Source organism: Polyodon spathula, chromosome 4 (assembly GCF_017654505.1).
Source record: "Polyodon spathula isolate WHYD16114869_AA chromosome 4, ASM1765450v1, whole genome shotgun sequence".
Taxonomy (NCBI): Eukaryota; Metazoa; Chordata; class Actinopteri; order Acipenseriformes; family Polyodontidae; genus Polyodon; species Polyodon spathula.
Window position 1 is genome coordinate 41316011 of NC_054537.1, and position 23103 is coordinate 41339113.

Genomic DNA, 23103 nt, shown 5'->3' on the forward strand with positions numbered 1-23103 from the left:
ATGATGGGCCAAACAGCCTCTTCTCGTGCCCAACTGGGAATCATTTAATTGTACAAGTATATCTCTAAAAGCTATAACAGAACTTGAAGATGTCATTTGAACTGTCATCGCATTGCAGAGCATGCTAAATATGGAAAGAATGATGAGAACATGCATACACCAAGGAATTACTGTTGTCCAAACAAAAATGATTCTCTTTTCTCTTTAAACATGATTTGGCAAACAGCTACAGTAAAGGGACTGGTGACCGCATTCTGAACCCTGGCGCTCGGATTTGTTTTAGTCTGTGTAGATCTGCATCACTGTGCCCCAAGTATATAAAGGCATATTTTTTTTTTTTTTTTTTTTTATTGTTTTTTTTCTGCCTACATAGGAATGTAACAGTATACCACATTTCCTAAGTAAGATGTAATGTCCAATTCAGTTTATATATAAGAATGGTGATGTCTTATAAGACTATGTTCAAAACATCAGCTCTGAATGTGTTTTCTGTCTATATACTTTTCTACTGAAAGTATGTCTTTCCTTTGCTTTCTCAGTTGATTGAACATTCACAAATAACCTACTGCTGATAGCAGTAGCAGGAGCATGCCTATGATAGTGTATATGTTTATTTACTGACAAGCAGGTTTTGATGGGTGAGGGAATTTGTACCTATAGTGCTAAAATCACCTTTGGGCAAAGTAAACAAACAGGACTTTAATCAAGTTCTGCTTTCTGATAGAATACACAGATATATACATGTATTGTAAAGAAACTTAGTGAAGCATAAACGAATGCAATGTGTTTATAAGTTTCAACCCCACAGATTTGTAATGGATATTATTGCGTGTGATCCCTCCCCTTGCTCTCTGTGCTCTTAGCAGCTCGTCCTATGAGTTATCTGTGTGTGTGTGTGTGTGTGTGTGTGTGTGTGTGTGTGTGTGTGTGTGTGAGAGAGAGAGAGAGAGAGAGAGAGAGAGAGAGAGAGAGAGAGAGAGAGAGAGAGAGTGAGTGTTGTGAGTGTAGATGTGAGTCACAGAAAATCGCGTGCGAGGAGCTTGCCCTGTCATTCAGCGCAATCCGCCACCTGAAATACAAGGAAGTGAAAACGACTCATTTGGGTATAAAACATCAACCACATCTGCCCTGTGCCGTGCAGACTGACGCAGCATCAATAATACTAGCGATCGGATGTACTTTTTCGTTTTTTTGGAATACAGAATTCAGTAATAATAATAATAATAATAATAATAATAATAATAATAATAATAATAATATAAACAAAACACGTTCATTCATTCAGATGTTACTGCATATTAGTACACTGTTGGAATCCGAATAAAATTGCAAAGCGGTTAGGTAAGTCATTTGGAAACGTTACATCTATGCATTGAAGTTTTTAGAAGTTAGCTTAATAACGTTGTAAGGTTACATTTGTGGCGCTGTATTTATGGGTTGATTAATACATGCCGTTTAAGTTGTTTATTTTATGGAAACCTGTATTTCATGTATGCAATGCAATTATACAGTAGTAGTTATGCTGTCAGGTTTTAAACATTGTTTTACTTTTTCATTTATGTGTTTATTTAAAGCGAGTAACTGTCCTATTAGACGAGTGGTTAATCAGAAGGAAGTATTCTGTATTAAAACTAAGTTTTGTCCATCATGTAAAGTGATCTAGGATTAATGTTAATTGTAAAATAAACGAAAAGTTGAATAAGCACATGCAAATCTGAGGTTAATGGAAAAGCATTTTTTATTTTAATGCAATATGTTTATAATGCACCTGTTACCGTTTCAGTGCAAGATAATGATTCCACCAGGGGACTGTATGTATGCTGGCAGGAAAAGAAGAAAGCCCATACAAAAACAGTTAAGTATTTAATAAGCCGACGATTTCTTTTCATTCTTCATTTGCTTGCATAATTTAATCTCTGACAAAATAAAGAGGAGTGTTCCAGCAATAATGAGTCCTCCAACGTTAATCATTTATGCTTCAATAACGTATATATTGTTCATTAAAATGCCATTGCATTTTCGCTTTGTAAAAATACTAATCTTACAACAGATGTCAATTTACATTAAACTGTTGTTTTGACCAATAAGCCTGCATCAAAACGTGTCAGAAACGATAGTGCTTTGTTTTTACGTCTTTCTTTGAATGCTTCACTAAAATGCTCTTCCGTAAATCTTTGTTCTTGAGCTATTTTATGTATTTTAAATATAGTTAGATACTGTATTTGGTATCCAGGACAACATTTGTTTGTGTTATCGTTATTGTTATTGCTACTTTATTATTAGGACATTATTATTATTATTATTATTATTATTATTATTATTATTATTATTATTATTATTATTATTATTATTAATAATAATAATAATAATAATAATAATAATAATAATAATAATAATAATATTCTCATTATAGAGTAAATATCTGGAATATTATATATATATTATATATATATATATATATATATATATATATATATATATATATATATATTATATATATATACGTAAACACACACACATACATTTGGAAAAAATTTTTTGCTGGAGAGTAGGCAATAACTGCATAGGGATGCCTAAATATGTACTTAGCAAAATTCATGAGAGCAGTAAAAGGCAACCAATGCCCCATCCAAATTATTCTGCATTTATTAAGCTGCCCCAGTACTTTTAAAAGGCGATCTGAACAAAATTCTCTGTTATAGTTCTGGTACACTAAACAAGTTACAAAATCGTTTTTTAACATTTCATTATGTGACACTTTACCTTTACTCACTAAATACACAACATTAAAATAAATACGCTCATATGTATAAATACAATTAATTATGCATAATTATAAATGTACTTGTGGGAATTATACAAAATAAATAGTACAGTATTGTAACTCCTTAAAATTATAATTATTCTCTGAAAACTGAATAGTTTTGCTTTTCATATAAATTAAGAAACATGAGTAAATGAAATAGGAATAAAAGTGTATATTCTTAAATTATTTTGGCTTGAAAATCATCTGTACATTTTTTAAACATACTGTATTTTTCAAAATGTTGCTATTTCTTGATCAAGTCAGTTATGGCCTTCAAAAAAAAAATGGCATTGACTCAATTCAACAGGTTTTATTTGGTACTGCCAGCTTCAATTTACAACAGAGCTATGTACATTTTCACCTAGATATTCATTAACAGAAGTGAATGATAGTACCATAATGGATCCAAGTATTACATTAGTTGAATACAATCTCATTGTATGGAAGTACTCTGTGACTTAAATGTATTGCTTAACCTCTGTAAAGAGCAGCTTTTACTTTCTTGACTCAGGGGTCTACTTTAATCCTGTTTGAATCGCCGTCGTCGTCGTCCCCGTGTAATTTATTGACCCCTATGTTAACTATAAAACACAGAGGAATGAGGTCCATGTCAATATGGGTTTATGAGTATCACCATTTTTTAGATTCTTAAAATCAACCATAAAGTTTGTTCTGCAGGTTTGAGTAGTTATAGTGCATAATGGGCTTGATTCCACTATGTAACACAATTTTTGTTCCTGGGTAGTAAGTGTTATTTCCTAATTGCTTATGCCTCAAAAGTATAGAAAATGGCTATTATTCCCGACAAACTTTGCTTTTGTGACCAGGACAGTGATATTTCAAAATATCACTATTTCCAATGGGAAAACGGGCAAATGAGTGTCTTTTCGTTCACATAAAGTCAGAAAAAACCAACATATGAATCCAAATTAACATGTATTTATACTAAAGTAATACAAAAATGACTACAAAAGATTTGGAAGTGAGTAGTTTTTCAATATTTACTATTATACTGTAAATACAGTATAATCGTAAATCTCGAAAATCTACTCACTTCTAAATCTTTTGTAGTTTCATATGTTGTTTTTTTCTGACTTTATGTGAACAAAAAGACACACATTTGCCCGTTTTCCCATTGAAAATAGTGAGATTTTGAATTATCACTGTCCTGGTCACAAAAGCAAAGTTTGTGGGGAATAATAGCCATTTTCTATACTTTTGAGGCATAAGCAATTAGGAAATAACACTTACTACCCAGGAACAAAAAATAAAAAAAAAATTTGTTACACGGTGAAAGCTCTCCACTTCAGATAGTTCGTTTAATCCTTTGAATCAGTGAAGGAACACCTTTGATCCTGAGGGACTATCATCCTACCTGAAGTTTTAGCTCCTTTAGTGCATCTTTCAATCTATTGATTTAAGCAAACAGTTGAATATGTTGTTGTTAGGGTTTCTTAAAAAAAAAAATATATTTTTTTTTTAAAAAGCCCTTAAAGAAAAGCTTGTTAAATGTTGTGGGCATAAACCGTTATTCAGCAAAAGTTAAGGCAGTGATCAGTCACTTTTGTGGCAACATAAAACCTCAACATCTTGATTTTATCTTAAGTTTAAAAAAAAAAAAATGTTTAAGTCTGTATTTGGTTTCACACCCTTTATTTATCATTCCTTGTTTATGTTTGCAGAATCACAGTTACTAATTAATGTGTAATGTTTTAATTAATACATGCAGAGTTCACATACTGTACAGTTTAAGACCTGTTATGACAGACAATATAAATGCTGCACTAACATGCACACAGTCTGTTTGTTTAGTACATTTATCCTGCATTGACAGCCAATGACACTAGCTTTTCAGTTTCAGTTGTTTAAGATGAAGGTACTCTGGGAATGATATTGAAGACTTATTATTATGAAAATTTGTATTTTTCACTGTGTTGTAAATTTAAGGCATTTAGTAAAGTAAAAAAGATATGCTAATTACACCTGCTTCATCTTTCCTTTTACTCTTAAATTACATTTATGATCATACCCTTTAAACTGTGATATTTAACTCAATGAAGGAGCATTTTCACACTTCATACTTTTCACACTGTTCCTAATGAGCCGTTAAGAAAATATAAACTATTGTGTGTATGTTCATTTAATGACATTACTTAAAAAAAGATCCAGTGACTGAAAATGCACCCCAAAAAACTATGCTAATATAAATAAAAACTACACTAAAGTAAAAAGTATTATATGCAGTATCAAATGAAAATAAATCATAACTCACACAATAAAACAGCTGTATTTGAATGGAAACTCCAGTTTCTTACTTATGGGTATTGATAATTTGTGCACATAAATAAAATGGCTTCTAATGATATTAATGACAGCTTTTCTCAGATCAGAACATTTGAATTTACAGAAGTATTGTACTTTGAGCTTGTTATCCTATCCAAATGTGTGAAATCCTTTGTTCTGCAATAGAAAGCCAGCGGTGGTAAGTGAAAAGTCCAACCCATCGAAGAGACACAGAGATCGGCTGAATGCAGAGTTGGATCACCTTGCCAGTCTCCTGCCATTCTCTCCGGACATCATTTCCAAACTGGATAAACTGTCTGTTCTGCGCCTCAGTGTCAGCTACCTTAGGGTGAAGAGCTTCTTTCAAGGTTGGTCTGTTAGCTGTTTAACTAAATGATACGTAAATGGTGTCAATAGTAACACAAGAACACCTACTTGTCCAAGCACACTTTAAAATCACATTTTTTCAAATAATCAATAAGCGATTTAATACTTTTTTATTAAAAAAATTTTGTCCAGTTCTTTATTTTATTTGTAGTTTTTGTATTGGATAAGCAATTCAATTGGAATTCTACATCATACTCCGTCATACTTGGACATTGCGACTTAAAAATAGTGTTTAGGTTAATTGGCAAGACAATAGAGTGGATAGCATTTTTGAAAATGCTGCTCATTTGAAAATGCTGGACTCATCCTGTTGCTGCCACTTCAATTGCTTTTAGCTTATTAATTATGGTACTTTATCTTCCTCTTTTAATATTATACAAACTGATTGAACTTAAGGCTTCAGTTAGGGTAGTTTTTCAATGTTATGATCATGATAGCAGCTTCCAATTATATTTACTGATACATTTACAAGTTCCTATGAATATAGACAATTACAATTACTCTGTTATTATACATACAATGATTAATAGTGTTATCCTATCCCTGCTCTTCTTATAATGTATTTTGATCCATATTCATAAAACACAATGTGTGTTGCTAATGTATTTATAATCAGAACACAAAAAATTGTTACCCAGAAAAAGAATGACGACGTCTTATTACCATATATAATATATATATATATATATATATATATATATATATATATATATATATAGCTATATATATTAAATTCGTATAAAAATTTACATAAAAAAATTTACATATATAACATCTCTCAAGATGTTTCTTCATTAAAATCCTAAAATAAAAAGAGGGATTAAGTAAGAATTCTCCCTAAGACTCATAAGACTATCTTTGGTAAATAGAACCTTTTAAGGTTCGTTCAAATTGACACCACCAGGTGGTCCGTCAACTGAAACTGATTTTTTTATACGCACATTACACTAGGTAATGTTGAAATGTTTACAAATATATTTGTGTGTATATATATATATATTATATATATATATATTTTATTATTTTTTTATTTTTTTTATTATTTATATATATATATATTATATATATATATATATATATACACACATTGTATATTTATATATATATATATATATATATATATACTAATATTGTATATTTTTATGTTCATGTAGGATCTGACTAATATGCCAAATTTATTTAAGACCACTACAGGGACAGAGCATAGTTAGTCAAGCTGGAAAATCAGGTGTTAAATGGCAATATTGTATAACCCTTCAATAAACAATGAAATTGCATTGACACTAGGAAGTAAATACTTGTTCTGAAGAATGCTGGTTATCTGGGTACACTTGTGGGTCATTTCGAGTTCATGTTCATGTATATGGCAGGTCATTTTATTCATTTTATCACATGCATAAAAGACTCTCGACATCTGGTTTGAAAGATGTAATTTTTGGCATTACAGGTGATAATATCTGGACATATACCACCGTGAACAATGAGTTTCTCAGGACCACCAAATATGAAAAGGTTATTTGATGCTAGATATCTCAACATTTGTTGTATAAAGCTACTTTTTCAACGTACAGATACCCAGTATTTCTGGTACTCGCTGTCTCAACTTTAGCAAAATCTATTTTTAACTAGTGACCTCTTTTATAGAGTTCCTTTGAGAATGTGATATTTGTTTTCTACAAAAGATTGATTCAGAAGTTATTGATTTTAAACACCAAACCTTGGTAAAGGCAAAGGTGCATTTTCATAAGAAGTGGTATTCAATTACATTCTCTGGCAGGCCAGATAAGGCAATGTTCAAACCTTGGGGGGCCATAGGATGCTCCTTATGTGTGTACCTCGTGGGGATTTGTTTAAATGGTCACGAAAATCTGACTGTTTAATCACACTTTTCATAACAGAACGTTGCAACACTACACTTACACTAATCAACATCTCAGAAATAACCATTAACAATAATACAATATCTGATCGCCATTTAATAAAAAAAATACAACGCAAATATAGTGTTCCTGATATTTTCTCAACAATATTCAAACAACATCTTGCAAACACGATTGTAATTATACAAATTCAGCTGCAATTCTGTTAAAACAGCATGATATTAATCTTTATTTTATTAAATCTATGAAATTAAATTTATGTTAAATTCATGAGAAATGAATGGACATCTAATTTTCCTTCTATTGCTCAACATTTTCACACTCACTCGCACGGTCTTTGTTTTCAGAAAATTACTGCGCAGGAAACATTTAACTAATAATACATCAGTATATATATTTATGTTGCTGTGACAGGGTCGGTGTAAATACGTGTGTAAATTTAAGTTTGGCAGGGATGGGGCTAAATCTAGTCCTGCCAACAATCACAGGTGTGACCATATCCCAGTTAGGTAATTGAGTGATAAGGGAGAGAAAAATCATTTGTTTGGTGGATGGTGGATGGTGTGTGTGTGTGTGTGTGTGTGTGTGTGTGTGTGTGTGTGTGTGTGTGTGTGTGTGTGTGTGTGTGTGTGTGTGTGTGTGTGTGTGTGCGTGCGTGTGTGTGAGTGGAAGTGGAGGTGGGAGTGAAGGCGAATGTCCAGCCTACAAGCAAGTATTCTTGTGTTTGAACTTTTTATTTTGGCTCCTGTGCCTATGTTTATTTGTTCCTGTTTTGTTCTTTGTTTTCTGTTAAATAAATGTGCGCAACAGAGCTTAAAACTGCAGCTTCTGTCTCTGGGTCTGCATTCCTGCCACTGACCAGCCTTGACCGCAAATATTCTACCCCGCAAACAGTTGCATAAGCATCTTATTAAGCGCCTGATTAAAAGTATAGCATTGTAAGTCTAAATATGTATCAACACTTTCTAGCTCCAATGTGTTTAATGTAGCTGAAATGTTTATAAATTACACATGGAATGACAGCAAAGAGAGAAAAAATTAAAGTCAGCGCATATCCAACATGCCATCTTTGGCAGGCGTGCAATATGTGCATTTCTTACTGTTGCCAAACAGGTTTTTTTTTTAAAAGTCCAAATAAAAGATCTTTGACAGACTTGGTTTCTGTGCTTTGTTGCAAAGTGGTTTACAGTGCGCAGCTGTAGGGGCAATGCAGTGCTCAAGACAAGGACAAACAACAAAGTACTCATAAAATTCATTTCTAATCCACAGTCTGATGACAACAGTAAACAATAAATGAGAACAGGCAATACACAGCATGGCGTATTGCTCCGTTTAATCCACGGGTTCTGTCCTGAAATAATAGTCCCGATATTTAATTGCACAATAAACACAAACACGATCACAAGTCTGAACTGAGTGCTGTAGTGCTCATGGTGCAAATACAAATGAAACACGACTCAAGTGCAATGATGTCCGGGTTTCGTTCTGGCCTGTAGCAACAGCTTCGGATCACGTTAGCCGTCTAATAACAACAAACAAGTATATTTAGACATGACAAAACAAACAAAACATGGTAACAATACAGGTTCTCCTTTAGCAGTAACCATAGAAAAGAAACAAAGTACCTTGCTACGTGTCCTTATATTCGGTCAGTCATTCCCCTTGGTTAACGATTGAACCGCTCCTCCAATCCGCTGCTGCCACATCATTTCCCTTCCAGGTCGATGATTTAGTGTACCATAGCTCCGCCCCCTTTCTAGATGGCTGACTTCCGCCTAACCCTGGGAATGAATTGTCTGGCCATGTCTGTCCAGGGCACTCTGTTCCCTTTACACAACACCCTCACAGGTCAGGAGGGAGATTTATCACCAAGAATCATTCTATCTCTGTCAAAGCTTGAATAGTTTTTTGTCTCTCTTATTGTCTGTCAGTTTGTTCTTTGCCTATATGTCTCTCGGGTAGTGACGCTGAATCACTCTTTACCTGACAAATGTTTAAAATAAAAGGCATAATCGTGATTCTCTAGGTAACCAAACTAATGGTGTTTAGCCCAGTAAGTCAGTGGATTCAGAGACCTTAAGGACAGATAGAAGTTACAGGAGAGGAGTAATTATTTGGAGAAGTTAAATAATAATAATAAACTGTAAAACAGTATTCACCATTAGGTTATAGAATATACACTGGGAATAGGAATAAATGTGCATACCCAGTGTGTGAATAAACTAAAGTTTATTGATTTAGGGTACCTTACATACAGAGTGAGTTGTAAACAAGAAAGGAGAAGAATTATTGCCAGGTGAAGTGCAGTGATCACTTTTTCCTGTATTATGGTGTGTTGCCAAAAAAAAGCCTGACTGCAGTTGATCTGATCTCCTATAAACATATAAAGCACATTCTTTAAATTAGTATTTTATGTAATTCAGTTGATTTGAAAGTCAGTACACAATCCATACTACAAAATAATGAAAAAACAGTAACTTTGATCTTTTAAATTTAAGAAGTCAAAGGATACAATATTAGGCTAAGACAATGAGACACTCACATAACTTTGTCCCTTACGACTGCTTGCTTGTGATGTGAGATACTCTGTTTAACAGAGTACTCATCTAAAAATGTACAATCAATAAAAATATCAACAACCTGCAGTACCAGTCAAAAGTTTGAGTACACCTGCTTGGAACCAGGTTTTTCATGATTATCTATGTTTTTAACTGTATAAACTCGTCTATAAACACTTAATATTTCATTATATGATACGTGTACTTATATAAGCTGAGAATCAAAAGTGAATTGCATTGAAAAATTTAATTTTTAAATGAAAATGTAAATCTTGTCAATTTCAATGAAATGGTCACCCAAAGCAAGGGGATTTCAGTCTGAAGCCCAAGTCAGTTAAAAGTCTGAAATGTGTATAACACAGTGTTAGAACACTGGCCTAAGTATAAAAGTGTTTTTGTTAGCATGTTACCTAATTAACCTTTTGACACCAATTATTGTTAACAGGTGAGAGTCCATGATTACTATAAATATAGGTAGCATGGGCACAAGTTTGTCATTCCTGAATGTAAGGGAGCAGAAAATGGCAAAATACGCTCAGTTAAGCAAAGAAAAAAGACAGTGTGTAATTACTTTAAGAAATTAAAGTTTAAGACAAATCACAAGAACTTTGCAAGTGTCTGTAACTGCTGTGGCCAAGACCATCAAACGATTTGAAGAAATTGGCACTCATGAGGACCGAACAAGGTCAGGCAGGCCAAGGGTGACCTCAGAATCAGAACACAAGTTAATTCGAGTCAAGTCTGCAAAACCGGCGATTAACTGCCCCTGAAATACAAGCTGAGCTAAATGCTACTAGAAGTACAGATGTTTCAACATCAACATCAGAATTGCTGCAATGAAACCATTGTTAAGAGAGCAAAATAAGAGGATGAGACTTACCTGGGCCAAAAAACACAGAAACTGGATGTTAGAGGAGTGGAAGTCGGTCTTATGGACTGATGAGTCAAAATTAGAAATATTTGTGTCTAACTGCCGAGTATTTGTAGGATGCAGAGAGGGTGAGCGCATGAGTTCTGCATGTATGGTTCCCACTGTCAAGCATGGAGAGTCAGTGTCATGGTCTGGGGTTGCTTTGCTGGTGACAGAGTTGGTGATCTTTACCAAGTCCATGGCAAGCTCAACCAGCATGGCTATCAGAGGATACTTCAGAGGCATGCCATTCCATCAGGATTATGGCTAGTTGGGCAGTCCTTCACTCTTCAGCATGATAATGACCCGAAACACACCTCAAAGTTGTGCAAGAACTATCTGGCGAAGAAGGAAAGTGAAGCACAACTCAATCTAATGACCTGGCCTGCCCAGTCTCCAGACCTCAATCCCATAGAACTTGTATGGGACGAACTGGACAGAAGAGTCAAAGCAAAGCTACCCACAAGTGCCCTACATCTCTGGGAATTGCTGCAGAAGAGCTGGGAAGACATGTCGGGTGATTTCCTGCTGAAACTTGTTAACCAAATGCCTCGTGTTTGTGAGGCTGTTATTAAGGCAAAGGGTGGCTATTTTGAGGACTCCAAGATTTAGAGACAATTTTCAATTTTCTTGAACATTGCTTTGATACTCCTTATGTTTTGTTTCAAGTATTTACAGAAACATATATGACAAAAAACATTGTCAATTATGAAAAAAAACTTGTTTCCAGCAGGTGTACTCAAATTTGTGACTGGTACTATACATATACAATCAGCATTCAGCAGGAGTATAGCCAGTGCACTAAACACAAACTTTTGCCCTTGGTCTAGTAAAACAATGTAACTTGACAAAGCATGTCATCTGATTGGATATACAATGGTTTTAAGGGTTAGTGTGTCTTCAGCATTTACTCAAATTTCCCCTTTCAAATTGAAACTAAGAAAAAACATGTTAACTGTTGGACAAGAGACATGAAGGGCAAACCTCAGTGCTTTAATATTTAAGGGCCTGGAAAAGGCACTGGGGACACTCGAAATTGGTTTTACATATAACTTGTGTTCGAATTGTGATGAAACTTGCTTAGGGCATTGTTTGGGAAACGTATGTGTTAATGTAGCGATGTTATTATTTTTTTTACTTGTAACTAAGGAACCACTTGGGCTATTTGGAGGAACTTTTCATCTGTATGCCATGGTGATAGCTCTGAGTTTTGTAGTTACAGTAGTGATATGGGATGTGTGTTACTAACATTTACCATGCAGGTGGTTAATTTATTGTCCTAATATGCCGGTCACACCCTCACCACCAATCAGCTGTCCCAAGCCTCTGCAGCCGTCTTCTTCCCATATTAATCACCAGTTGTTGCTGATAGAGACACTGAAACTTGTGATTAAAACCTCTACAGCCATCTAAAGGATGTCCCCGAATTCCAGTATCTCTGATGCTGTAAACATATGTCACCCTGTGCATATTGTACACATTTGTATGTAGTGCCTTGCTACAAGATCTGGTTTTGTGATTTATAATAAGTTAATATATTATATATATATGTGGTGTCTGTTATCGTAAGAGACATCATTTGGCAAAGGACCCAAATCTGCAGAGCGAACCTCGTTCCCAAAAAACAAAAGATGACATATCTTACATAATAAGACATATCAAGACTATTAATTGATATACTACTAGATATAGCTAGATGTGGACACCTATAGAAGAGAATAGTAATGTTGGGTTTAGTACTTGATCTTCAGTTAGTTAATTTCATCATCAGTTACCCCCATCTACTTGATTTGTGACTTACATATTGAAATGAAACTAGTTGAACTTTTAAACTTGTGCGTTGTCTTGCACAACAGCAACACTCATCTTGCGTACATCATTAAATCTTTGTACGCTGTACAACAAAATCCAGTCTTCCTGAGAGAAAGTAGTAAAATATGTCATGTAGATGTAACATATTAATTAATTGCATTCAGCATCCCATATTCTCTGCAGATATTATTTCAGTGTTATTAACGCTCCAGATAAGGTTTTGGGTCATTGAGTAATTTACTCTCCAATTTAAACACTATGGGCCTGATTTTCCAAAGTTGGTAAATTACTCAGACTAAGGATTAGTGACCTACTAACAATCAGTACTTGTGACTTGCAAATTAATTTTATTTCTGCAGATCATATTTTACTAATTAAAAATACATTTACAGTGCCTCTTGTATTTTTAAAGCTCCATGTGTCCTTAAATAATCCATCCCATTGTTCTTAAATGTTTTGGGTTAAAAAGTTATTTAAATTATATTACCTGCTTATTTAAGATACAGCACCACAAGTAATTTCCCCTGAATGTACAAATATGGGTATTTGGTAATGTATTTATTAACAAACAGATTGAAAGAGACAGCTTGTTTTACATCTGGTCCCAACTTGATTTAGATTTCTGAAAGTACAGTACAGTATACTATTCCATTCACTATACTTTTAATTCTGAACCTGGTAAAGACATTCAATAAATACTTGTTTTAAAACTATGAGATAAAAACAGTCATTCGGAAAGAAAACTGATTACCGTAAAACTTTTGAGCTTTTTATGTTATCAGATTAGTTGTAGATTAGAGTGTTAAGGAAAAAGCCGGTATGTATGCTCGGATTGATTTAAAATTTAATTCACAGTTAAGCACTTCAACGTTCCAGTGGGCATCTATGCGAATAGAAGCCTGCTAGATCTGGAAGCTGATTGGCTGTTAACTCTCAATCGTTTTCTAATTAAGTGATAGAGCCTGTTGAGAGGACTCTATCACTATTAGAAAACAATTTATTTCTTTATTTTCTCTTTAAAAAAAAAACTTTAAAACCTATATTTACCTTGAAATTCTGATATTTCGTCAGGTAACATTCCGCTGAAGAAAATGTAATATAATATAAAAAACAACATAGAGGTAAAGAGACAGTTAATTAAAGAGACTTCACAAATGTTACCGTTACTAACGCTAACGAGAAATTTTGGTAACTAAATTATCTTTCTGTGCTAGGTCTGTTTGTCAAAATAAAAAAAAATATATATATATATATATATATATATATATATATATACATAACTAATATATATATCTATATATATATATATCTATATATATATCTGGGCCTAACTAAAATCCAAGGTGGCCACCAGGCAGGAAAGGTAGATTTGGTGCGTTAAAACAGATTTTATATGATTAAAACACATTTTTTGGGTCATTTTGAAATCAGCTGTGTTTGTTTGCTATAATGTAAAATTTCGTCAGAACGAGTGCAACGAATGACATAGAATAATAAACACATTTATTTGTGTGTAATGTTTTGCTAATGGTATCATATTACTGTACAATTGATGTTCCATGCATCATAGCAGTAACACTATGACAGTGTGGTTTACTAAGATATGCTCATTTAAAATTGATCAACTGAAACATATTTCACTGTATATAATTTGTTTACTTTGCTAAGTTAGCTTTAAATAAAATGCATGATGTAAAAAAAATGATGTACGATTTGTAGATTTCTTAACTGTAGGGACACTAGAAGAATAATGGTGTTTTTTTGTTTTGTTTTGTTTTTTTTGTTTGTTTTTGGAGGGGGTGGGGGGGGTGAGGGGCTGGAGTTTACAAATTTGCTGGGATTTTATCCCAAAATAAATCTAGGTGTAACTGGACTTGGACCCCTTGTCATCTCCATTCTTCTTACTGTTACACTGGCTTTTATAGTATAATAATGACGACAAGGTACTGTACATCACAGATAGAAAATTACTTTCCCGTTTTAATTATGGTACAGAAACTACAATAAAGGCTTGCAGATGTCTAAACTGCATAGTGTTATCTATGCTATTTGATGTGACACATATTAGTTTTAAAGTTAACATAAAATACATCAACGATATTTCACATTAAGTCAAAGTTTATTTAATTTCTTTTAAAGTTTGTAATATTTAAGAACAAATATTATGGATATGACAGACCTATTTAAGAAAACAGTTTACAGTTATTTAAATGTAATGTTTTTTTTTCATATATTAAACCGTTTAAAAAAAAAATAGCCGAGAGTTTTGATACATGACTTCATCTTAATTTAAAATCCATGTCACTGGGCAATCTTAAAATCTCAAAACGCAGTGAAATATGAAAAAAAAAACAAACAAAAAAAAAAACAAAACAAAACAAAAAAACACCATTAGTCTTCTAGTGTCCCTACAGTTAAGAAATCTACAAATCGTACATCATTTTTTTTACATCATGCATTTTATTTAAAGCTAACTTAGCATAGTAAACAAATTATATACAGTGAAACATGTTTCAGTTGATCAATTTTAAATGAGCATATCTTAGTAAACCACACTGTCATAGTGTTACTGCTATGATGCATGGAACATCAATTGTACAGTAATATGATAATTACATTACCAGCAATGTTAGAAAAAGTCTTTGAGAACAGCTATGTGATATGAAAAGTACAATCTTTAAACTCATATGCTTATTCTAATTGTGAAATTTAACAAGCTTGTGTTTTGAATTTGGTAACATTTCAGACACTACTATTACCTTGCAAGGTGACTGGTCGCTGCGGTTCAGTTCTGGTGTGTCTGATCCCTGCTCCCCGTGGTACTGGCATCGTATCTGCCCCCGTACCAAATGCATTGCTTATGATGGCTGGTATTAATGATTGATACACTTCAGCCAGGGGCTGCACAGCCATGCTGGGTAACTTTGCCAAGGCCCCCGTTGATGCCATCTCCAAGACCTGCAGTTACCTGACCCCTGATCTCTGGAAGGAGACTGTCTTTGCCAAGCCTCCCTACAAAGAGTTCACTGATCACTTGGCCAAGACCCACACCAGGGTTTCTGTATAGAGTTTCTGTTTGAGGAAAATAATATGCAATTTTTCAAACGCAATAATAAAATGGTCAGTATAAAGTTTAATTTAACCAGATTTATATTTTTCATGAAGTACTAAAAAAAAATTGAAAAAAAACTTTAACTAGAAGTCACATTTAATGTTATATGAAGCAGTGCATGGAGAGAGAGAACAAAGGGAGGGAGGCGTCACATTAAACTTAAAAATCTAGCCCTGCAGTTCAGTTCAAAGGGGAGTTTATTTTAAACTAAATATTTTAAAACATATTTTGTTGATGAAAGTGGCTTTGAGGTTGCATATACAAACAATTCCCCATTAAAGATATACTTTGCTCATATAATTTTTGTTTTTTTTTACTGCTTTTAACAACAAAAAAAGAATAGATTTTACTTCATACAGTAAACTACGTAGCACACTGGATTGTGAAATATACTGTATATTTAATTTTAGCTGCATTATTATTATTATTATTATTATTATTATTATTATTATTATTATTATTATTATTATTATTATTATTATTTTATATTCAGTGTTGAACAGACTATTTTGCTTTGCAGTAAGTGTACATGCCAGGACCACAGCAAACCCTTTTTTTGTTCAGTATGCCATTAGCCTGTTTTTTTTATTTATTTTATTTTATTTTTTTAGTAAAACAGTTTAAAATGTGTGACACCACACCAAAATGCAAGTACTTTTTAAAGGAAAACAAATATATTTATATTATAGTGCTAGTATTGAACTGTATATGAACTTTTTAAGTAATTAAATGAACATTATGTTACGTATTTTTTAACATACTTTCTAAAAATAATAAATAGCAAATTGCATTTTGGTATAGACTTTTCTATAAGGGTAGAGCTATTAAAAACATTTATAAACAATATCTACAGTACGGGACACTTTAATATTCACCTATAATAAGCATATATAAAGTTTATGCTCAAGCATAATTTTTGACTGGGCCTTAAAGGATGCGTTATGTTATCTCCATTGATGATTAAAAATCCTCCCAAGCCAGCTGCACCCTTTCTGGCAAAGCCCGCTGTAGCTCGCGTGCAAAACTAGGAAATTCCATTTGCCCTGGCAATGCCAAAGTGCTTGTATTCATCAGATAACGTGATTCAAAAAATACATTACTACAATCAAAAGCAGGCAAGTTTGATGTTGTACATCTGAATAACAAACTACATTTCTTACAGATGCAGATCCAAAGTTTTATATCCCAAAGCCTTAAATGCATAAGTGGATTTGTCTGCTTTTAATCATATGGCATTATATCAGTAAGGGATAAACAATGATTGAATCAGTAAAAATAATTCACCATCTGAGTGCCGTTAGGCACGAGAAACTGTAGATTGTTTTTCTTACGGATTCAACACTTTGCACTTCATTATGAAAAGGCACTAAATTTGGAGTTAGCATGCATGTAAAGTAGTGATCCTAACGTGCACGACAAATCTAAATGTATTGCCACAATTACTAACAGGGAAAGCGTTAAAATAAGTGCACAGTATTTAGCTAGTTTACATACCATAACCTTGCACGCTACATGTATTGTGAGCGAAAATTTAATGTGCACAATAATGTCAGAGACTTACCCCTGACCACCATGATATCAAAAGCCCCAGCAGTCCAGGTGTATCTTTTGGTCGGTAGTTTATTGTGAAGGTGGAGGTGGCTTACATTGACCAAAAATGAGCGATCAACAGACACAGCACTCAGCAGGGGACAGGCAGAGACAATGTCAAGTGAAACTGCACTGCTTACCTTTTCATTTTAACATGTTTTCCTTGTCTGTAAAATAAAGTAAAAAAGTAAAATAAAAAGCCTTTTTCCTTTTTCCTTTAATGCATATACAATAAAACTAATGTTGTGCAATGGTATATTTTTCTTTTTGTTCTGCTTACTCGAGAAATATTGATAGATGTAGCCTCAATTCTCTTTCTTGTCGGCATCGCCACCCTGTAGAGCCGGCTCCATGGATCGGGGTGACAGTGCTGTGTGAGTACAGTCAATAGCACACGTCCTGTGTGTCTGTCCACTGTGGGAAATTTAATATTATTCCCCATGAGCTTTAGCAGGGCTTTTTTTTTGTTTTTGTTGTAAATTGCAGTTTATTTAATAGGTTGCAGTTTTAAGCTGAATGACAGTTTAAAATAAATAGTTAATATGCTAAAGCAGGGGTATCAAACGTACGACCTGCGGGACAATTTTTGGCGGCCCACCTATTAGTTTCTAAAATTGCACTGATGTACTATATCATTTTGGAATTCTTCTTTAAGACAACCCATCTCTTTAATATAACACAGGTGTTCAACGTGTGCAGTCTACACAGCGAGGTAGTAAAATAGCCAATCAAATAGCACACAGGATCTGGTTCCTCTCGCACACATCTAACAGCACAGAACACAATAATTTTGATTAGGATAGTGAAGTGAAGGCTTGTTTAAACTATTTATTTTATTTTGTGTAAAATTTGAAATCATTAGTCAGAAAGTAGTTGGAGATGTCACTGAAGTGAAAGGTGGAGGTGGAACACAGAAGATTTCAAAATTGTTAGCCAGATGATTATTTGTTCAATGAGTAATTTTGATGGCAAGGCAATACTGTATGTCTGATTTGCAGTGCAATGGTTGCAGTTATGAAAGACTATAACAAATAACGTCACCATGACACGCTGCACAAAGCAACATATTTTGAGTTTACTGGAAATAAAAGAAGCTATGGAGTCTCAATTAAAGTTGTTTTTTTTCTGAAAATGAGAAGAAAAAGCGCTGTGGATTCCATGAACAACACAACCACAGGAAAGGACTTTTTTTTTTACTTTAAGAAGTCATGGAATTACCTTGGAAGAATCTAACTGGGATTGCAACAGTGGACTTGCTGGCAGAGTGCTGGAAAAACTTAAAGAAATGCAGAAGTACCAATTTTCTTACACTGGACTCTGAATCAGTGTGGAAAAGTTGCAGAATTAGAACACATAACGAGCATTGTTACCAAGTGCACGAGAAAAGAGTCTGGACAGAAGTCATAAAAACGTACATTTCAAAGTGGTACTGTTTACTATTTTGCATTTTAACAGCTTGTCAGTATCTTTTTTTTCAGTGCTGTTAAAAATGTTATATTTTGGAATTCAAGTTAAATACTGAGACAGCATTATATGCTGTGACATTTTTTTTTTTTTTTTACTTTTTGAGATTTCCATTGAAATAAAATACTCTTCTATTTCCTGCATTGTAACATGGCTTGAAAAAATAACAACCTCTGCTTGGTAGAACAGCATCACATGACTGTGCGTATATATAGCATATACCATGGCTACATACTAATGAGCCACTTCACACTGTCAAGAGTATACACATAACAGCAGATGAGGAACAGCTAAATGGAATAGAAGGAAACAAAGATTGAAAAAAAAGAAAAAAAAAAAAAAAAAAAAAAAAACTACAGCATGAGCTGTTAATGTACTTAAAGGCTGGTTTAAAGAAAAAATATGGACATTCATGTTAAAGAAATAAGTAAAAAAATCTCAACAACATAAGGGAATTTTATGCCAGTGCAAGAAGTTCAACTGTGGACCAGTATTCAGTCTCCAGTTTTATAATGCTGAGCTGGACTAATTAGATATTTTAACAGTAGAAGTTTTAACATCTCTGCAGTCAGCGAGTTAAAACCAACAAGAACGTGTTCCTGTCAGTCATGAAAACGTTTAGAAAACCAGGTAAAGACATGCCAGACGCCACGGCCTGAATTACCAGCCTGGATTTGAAGTGTCTTGGGAAACTGAGGCATTGTCCCCTGACACTGCTTCGGATTAGTGTGTAAAGTCTGGTTTGATCTTCAACTTAATCTGGCACAACTTGGGATGCTATGGTGTCTGACAACTAACAAAAACATATTTTGAGATCCAAAAGTATAAAAATGGACTTGAATATGTGTGCCTTGCATATAACGAGGACACAAACTCACCTCAAGGTACAGCTTCAGCATCCATGGCAGCTGCTCCCCTTACTTCCTCAGCGTCATTTGACACTCCACCCATCATGAGCTTGTGCTCAGTCCTCTAGTTTCTAGTGAGATGCCACTTTCGATGCAGAAAATCACATCGAAACCACAGCATTAATTTCAATGCCAGCACAGTGGGTATTGAACAAATATAGGACACTGGCACTAATGTTGTACCATGGTACTGCAGTGGGTTACTGGTATAAATTGGTCTATACCAATGGGATACTATTGGTAAGTCAAAGTGCAGTATTCATATATCATCACTGGTACCATTGTACCAATGGCTTACACCACTGTACTGCAACTGCACTGACTTTGAAGACCATTTGTTAAGAGCTCTGATTGTCTATGTGGCATACAGCCATTTAGAATGTGAAGAGCTATGGGCTAACAAAAAGGCATTGATAGACTATTTCTGTAATATTAAGATGTCAGTCAGATAAATCTGCAGACCAAGTACAAAAGCATATTGTGGTTGATAGTCATTACCTGCATGCATGTAGATTGGCCCTTGTGAGTAAGAAAGACATAAAAAGACATGACAAGAACATGCAGCTGAAACTAAAACATAAAATATTAAGTGGCAAACATTTATAATGGCGTCTGGGAAGTTTCTGCCTGGATCGTGGGCCTGATCAGGAGGTGAACCTTGAAGTGTCTGCATTTTCACTGACCACAGGATTGTTTTGCTTTTAATGATTTAATGTAGTGATTTAAATTTGACCACATGTGGAATCTTCTGTTTTCACATTCAGATGTATTACAGTTTTAAAAAAGCATGATGTGTAGCTGTGCAAAAGGGTAAAAAGAAAAAAAAATCATAAAAAGTAGTTTTCAACAACAACTTCAATTTATATAGTGCCTTATCGTGTGTACACCTGTACATCTCAAGGTGCTTTACACAATTAAAAACATGTAATATCTAAAAGAGAAATAAACAAGCCAATCATACAATCAGGACATAAACACGAAAAGCAAATTTGGCTAGAAAAGCTGCTCATGAGCTTTAACCAAATGCGAGACTGAACAGATAAGTCTTAAGATTGGTTTTTAAACCAATCAACTGACTAGCAGTTCCTGGTGTCAGTGGGGAGGTCATTCCATAGCACAGAAGCCAGGTGGCTAAAGGAACGACCAGAGACCAACCCGTTTCACATCAGGGACAGCCAGCAGGCCAGCCTGGGAGGATCTAAGAGTACGAACTGGCTGGTAAGGACAAAGCAATTCAGTAAGGTAAGCACGACCAGTACCATTGAGTGAGCAATAAGTTAGGAGAAGTAGTTTAAAAGAGATTCGGTACTGGAAGCCAATGAAGTTTAGCCAGGACTGGTGTAATGTAGTGGTACTTTTTTCAACCAGTCAAGATTCTGACATCTGCGTTACAATAATCAAGCCTAGAGATTACAAATTCATGGATTGAAATCTCAGCATCAGTGAGAGAGACTAAACATTAAACTTTGGCAATTTTCCATAAATGGAAAAAAAGAGGATTTGACAACAGAAGAAATATGTGCCTCAAAAGGCATTGTGGCATCTAAGTTACCCCAAGGCTCTTTATAGAAGCTGAAGGCTGCAGTAGTCAGTTGCCATTACTAAACTGAAAAGAAGTGAACGATTTCAACTGTGTTTTAGAGCCAGTAAGCAGAACATCAATTTTACTAGCATTTAGCTGCAAACAATTAGCAGACATCCAAGACTCAGTGTCTGCAAGACAACTTGGTGAGCACTAATATATCAGAAGAAATGTTAGTGTTCAGTTTCAGATCTAGTTGTGTGTCATCTGTATTTGAATGAAACTGAACACTGTGTCTACAGATGATCTCACCCAGGGGCAACATGTAGATGTTAAAGAGCAGTGGGCCCAAAACCAAGCCTTGGGGAACACCAGAATTAACATCCAATTCAGCTGGTGGAGATTCACCAGCAGAAGGAGCATGACCATGAGATAGAGAAAAAATAAATTAACTGAGTTAAGGCTGGAGCAAGATCCTTCCCATAGCGCTGAATCAGTTTAGACCAGGGGTCAAGGGAACAGGTTGTGGGCTTAGATTTTGTAATCAATTAAAAAATCTCAGTAGGTAAATGAAAAAGAAAATGCATTACCTAAGCTGCCCTAGTTAAGTTTGTTGAAAATGTCCCCTGTCTCTTTAAGAAGCTCTCGTGTAGTTGTGGTATAGTAAACTCCACGAGGCAGAGGATTGCGTGACTGCAGTAGACTCAGTTGTGACCTCAGAAAAGTGGTTATGAAAATGATCTGTCAATCAGAAGAGCAGAGCCCTGCTGCAGAGGAGACCAGCAATGCAGAAATGAGTTTCCTCTCTGCAGCTCAGGGCAGCCCATTCCCACTAAGAGGACATTTCATTGCTCTGTATACAGAGGTCCCGGCTGGGAGGTGGTGAGAGGAGGGCAGTGAGACATTTTAAACAGATTCAATCTGAAGTTTATTTTTATCTACTGAATTCAATAACATGTGACTGGTCAAGAAACAGAAAGAAAAATGCTACCTTGAGATGCTTGAACAGAATCCCACCGAGCACTGAACTGCTTTCATCAAGCTTTCTTAACGAGGCAGTATCCATATTTCATAGCCTTTACATCTGATAAGTGTAGTCAGCCTGTTAAGTGCAGCTCATCATACAACAATGCATTCAGTAATCTCTCAAACGTTAGCTATGACCATGAATCAGAGTTACAGTATGTACAGTAGGTGCTTTTTTTGATGGGAGAAGTCAGTGCAGTCATGTTTGAATGTGGAAAATCTGTCCAATGTGATTCTTGTTGATGACTGTTCATGAAGAAAAAAACAAAAACAGACTGCTGGCTTTTAAATGTGTCCCTGAAGAGTTTACTAGTACCACATATTAAGAGCTCTGAACAAATGCATAGACACTGGCAGTAGCAACTGACACAAACTCAACCCTCACATTTGTAGGGTGCATTATAACCATTGTTTTTTATTTTTACGCCAGTACTAATACCATTGTTTAAAGCTCTAAGTATCTGGTATTAGGAAAAAGGTCAAACAGCATTTTCAGTTGCCTGCAGATGGATGTTTTGTCCCTGTATGAACTTTGAAAAAAAGCATAAGTGCTGTGTTATGCACTGAATGTCAATATTTACATTCATCCCCATATTGCCAAAGTGCTTTTACGATTAGAATTGGATGCCGGTCACAACTACTGTATGCAATCTATTAACTAGTTATGTGTTCAAGTACAATGCAACCGAAACAAGCTGTAGACAAGCATCACATTATTATTTTCTGTGAAGGGCATACTGCACTCAATCTATAAATCACCTAAATATTGACAGTAAAAATACCTACGGACACCATGGTACGCAAAGGGAATATTTTAATTACCTAAAACCTCTTTATGTTGACCT

At 34.5% G+C, this 23103-nt stretch overlaps 1 protein-coding gene across 1 annotated transcript in view; it reads left to right on the plus strand.

Moving 5' to 3' along the window:
* The first annotated feature begins 1262 nt into the window (after positions 1–1262).
* Positions 1263–23103, plus strand: part of LOC121313936 (aryl hydrocarbon receptor repressor-like) — a 94257-nt gene continuing 72416 nt past the window's right edge. Inside the window, exons 1-3 of the mRNA XM_041246711.1 lie at positions 1263–1341; positions 1784–1854; positions 5276–5457. Coding sequence (XP_041102645.1) covers positions 1793–1854; positions 5276–5457 — 244 coding nt within the window. The 5' untranslated portion in view covers positions 1263–1341; positions 1784–1792. The remainder of the gene's footprint in view (positions 1342–1783; positions 1855–5275; positions 5458–23103) is intronic.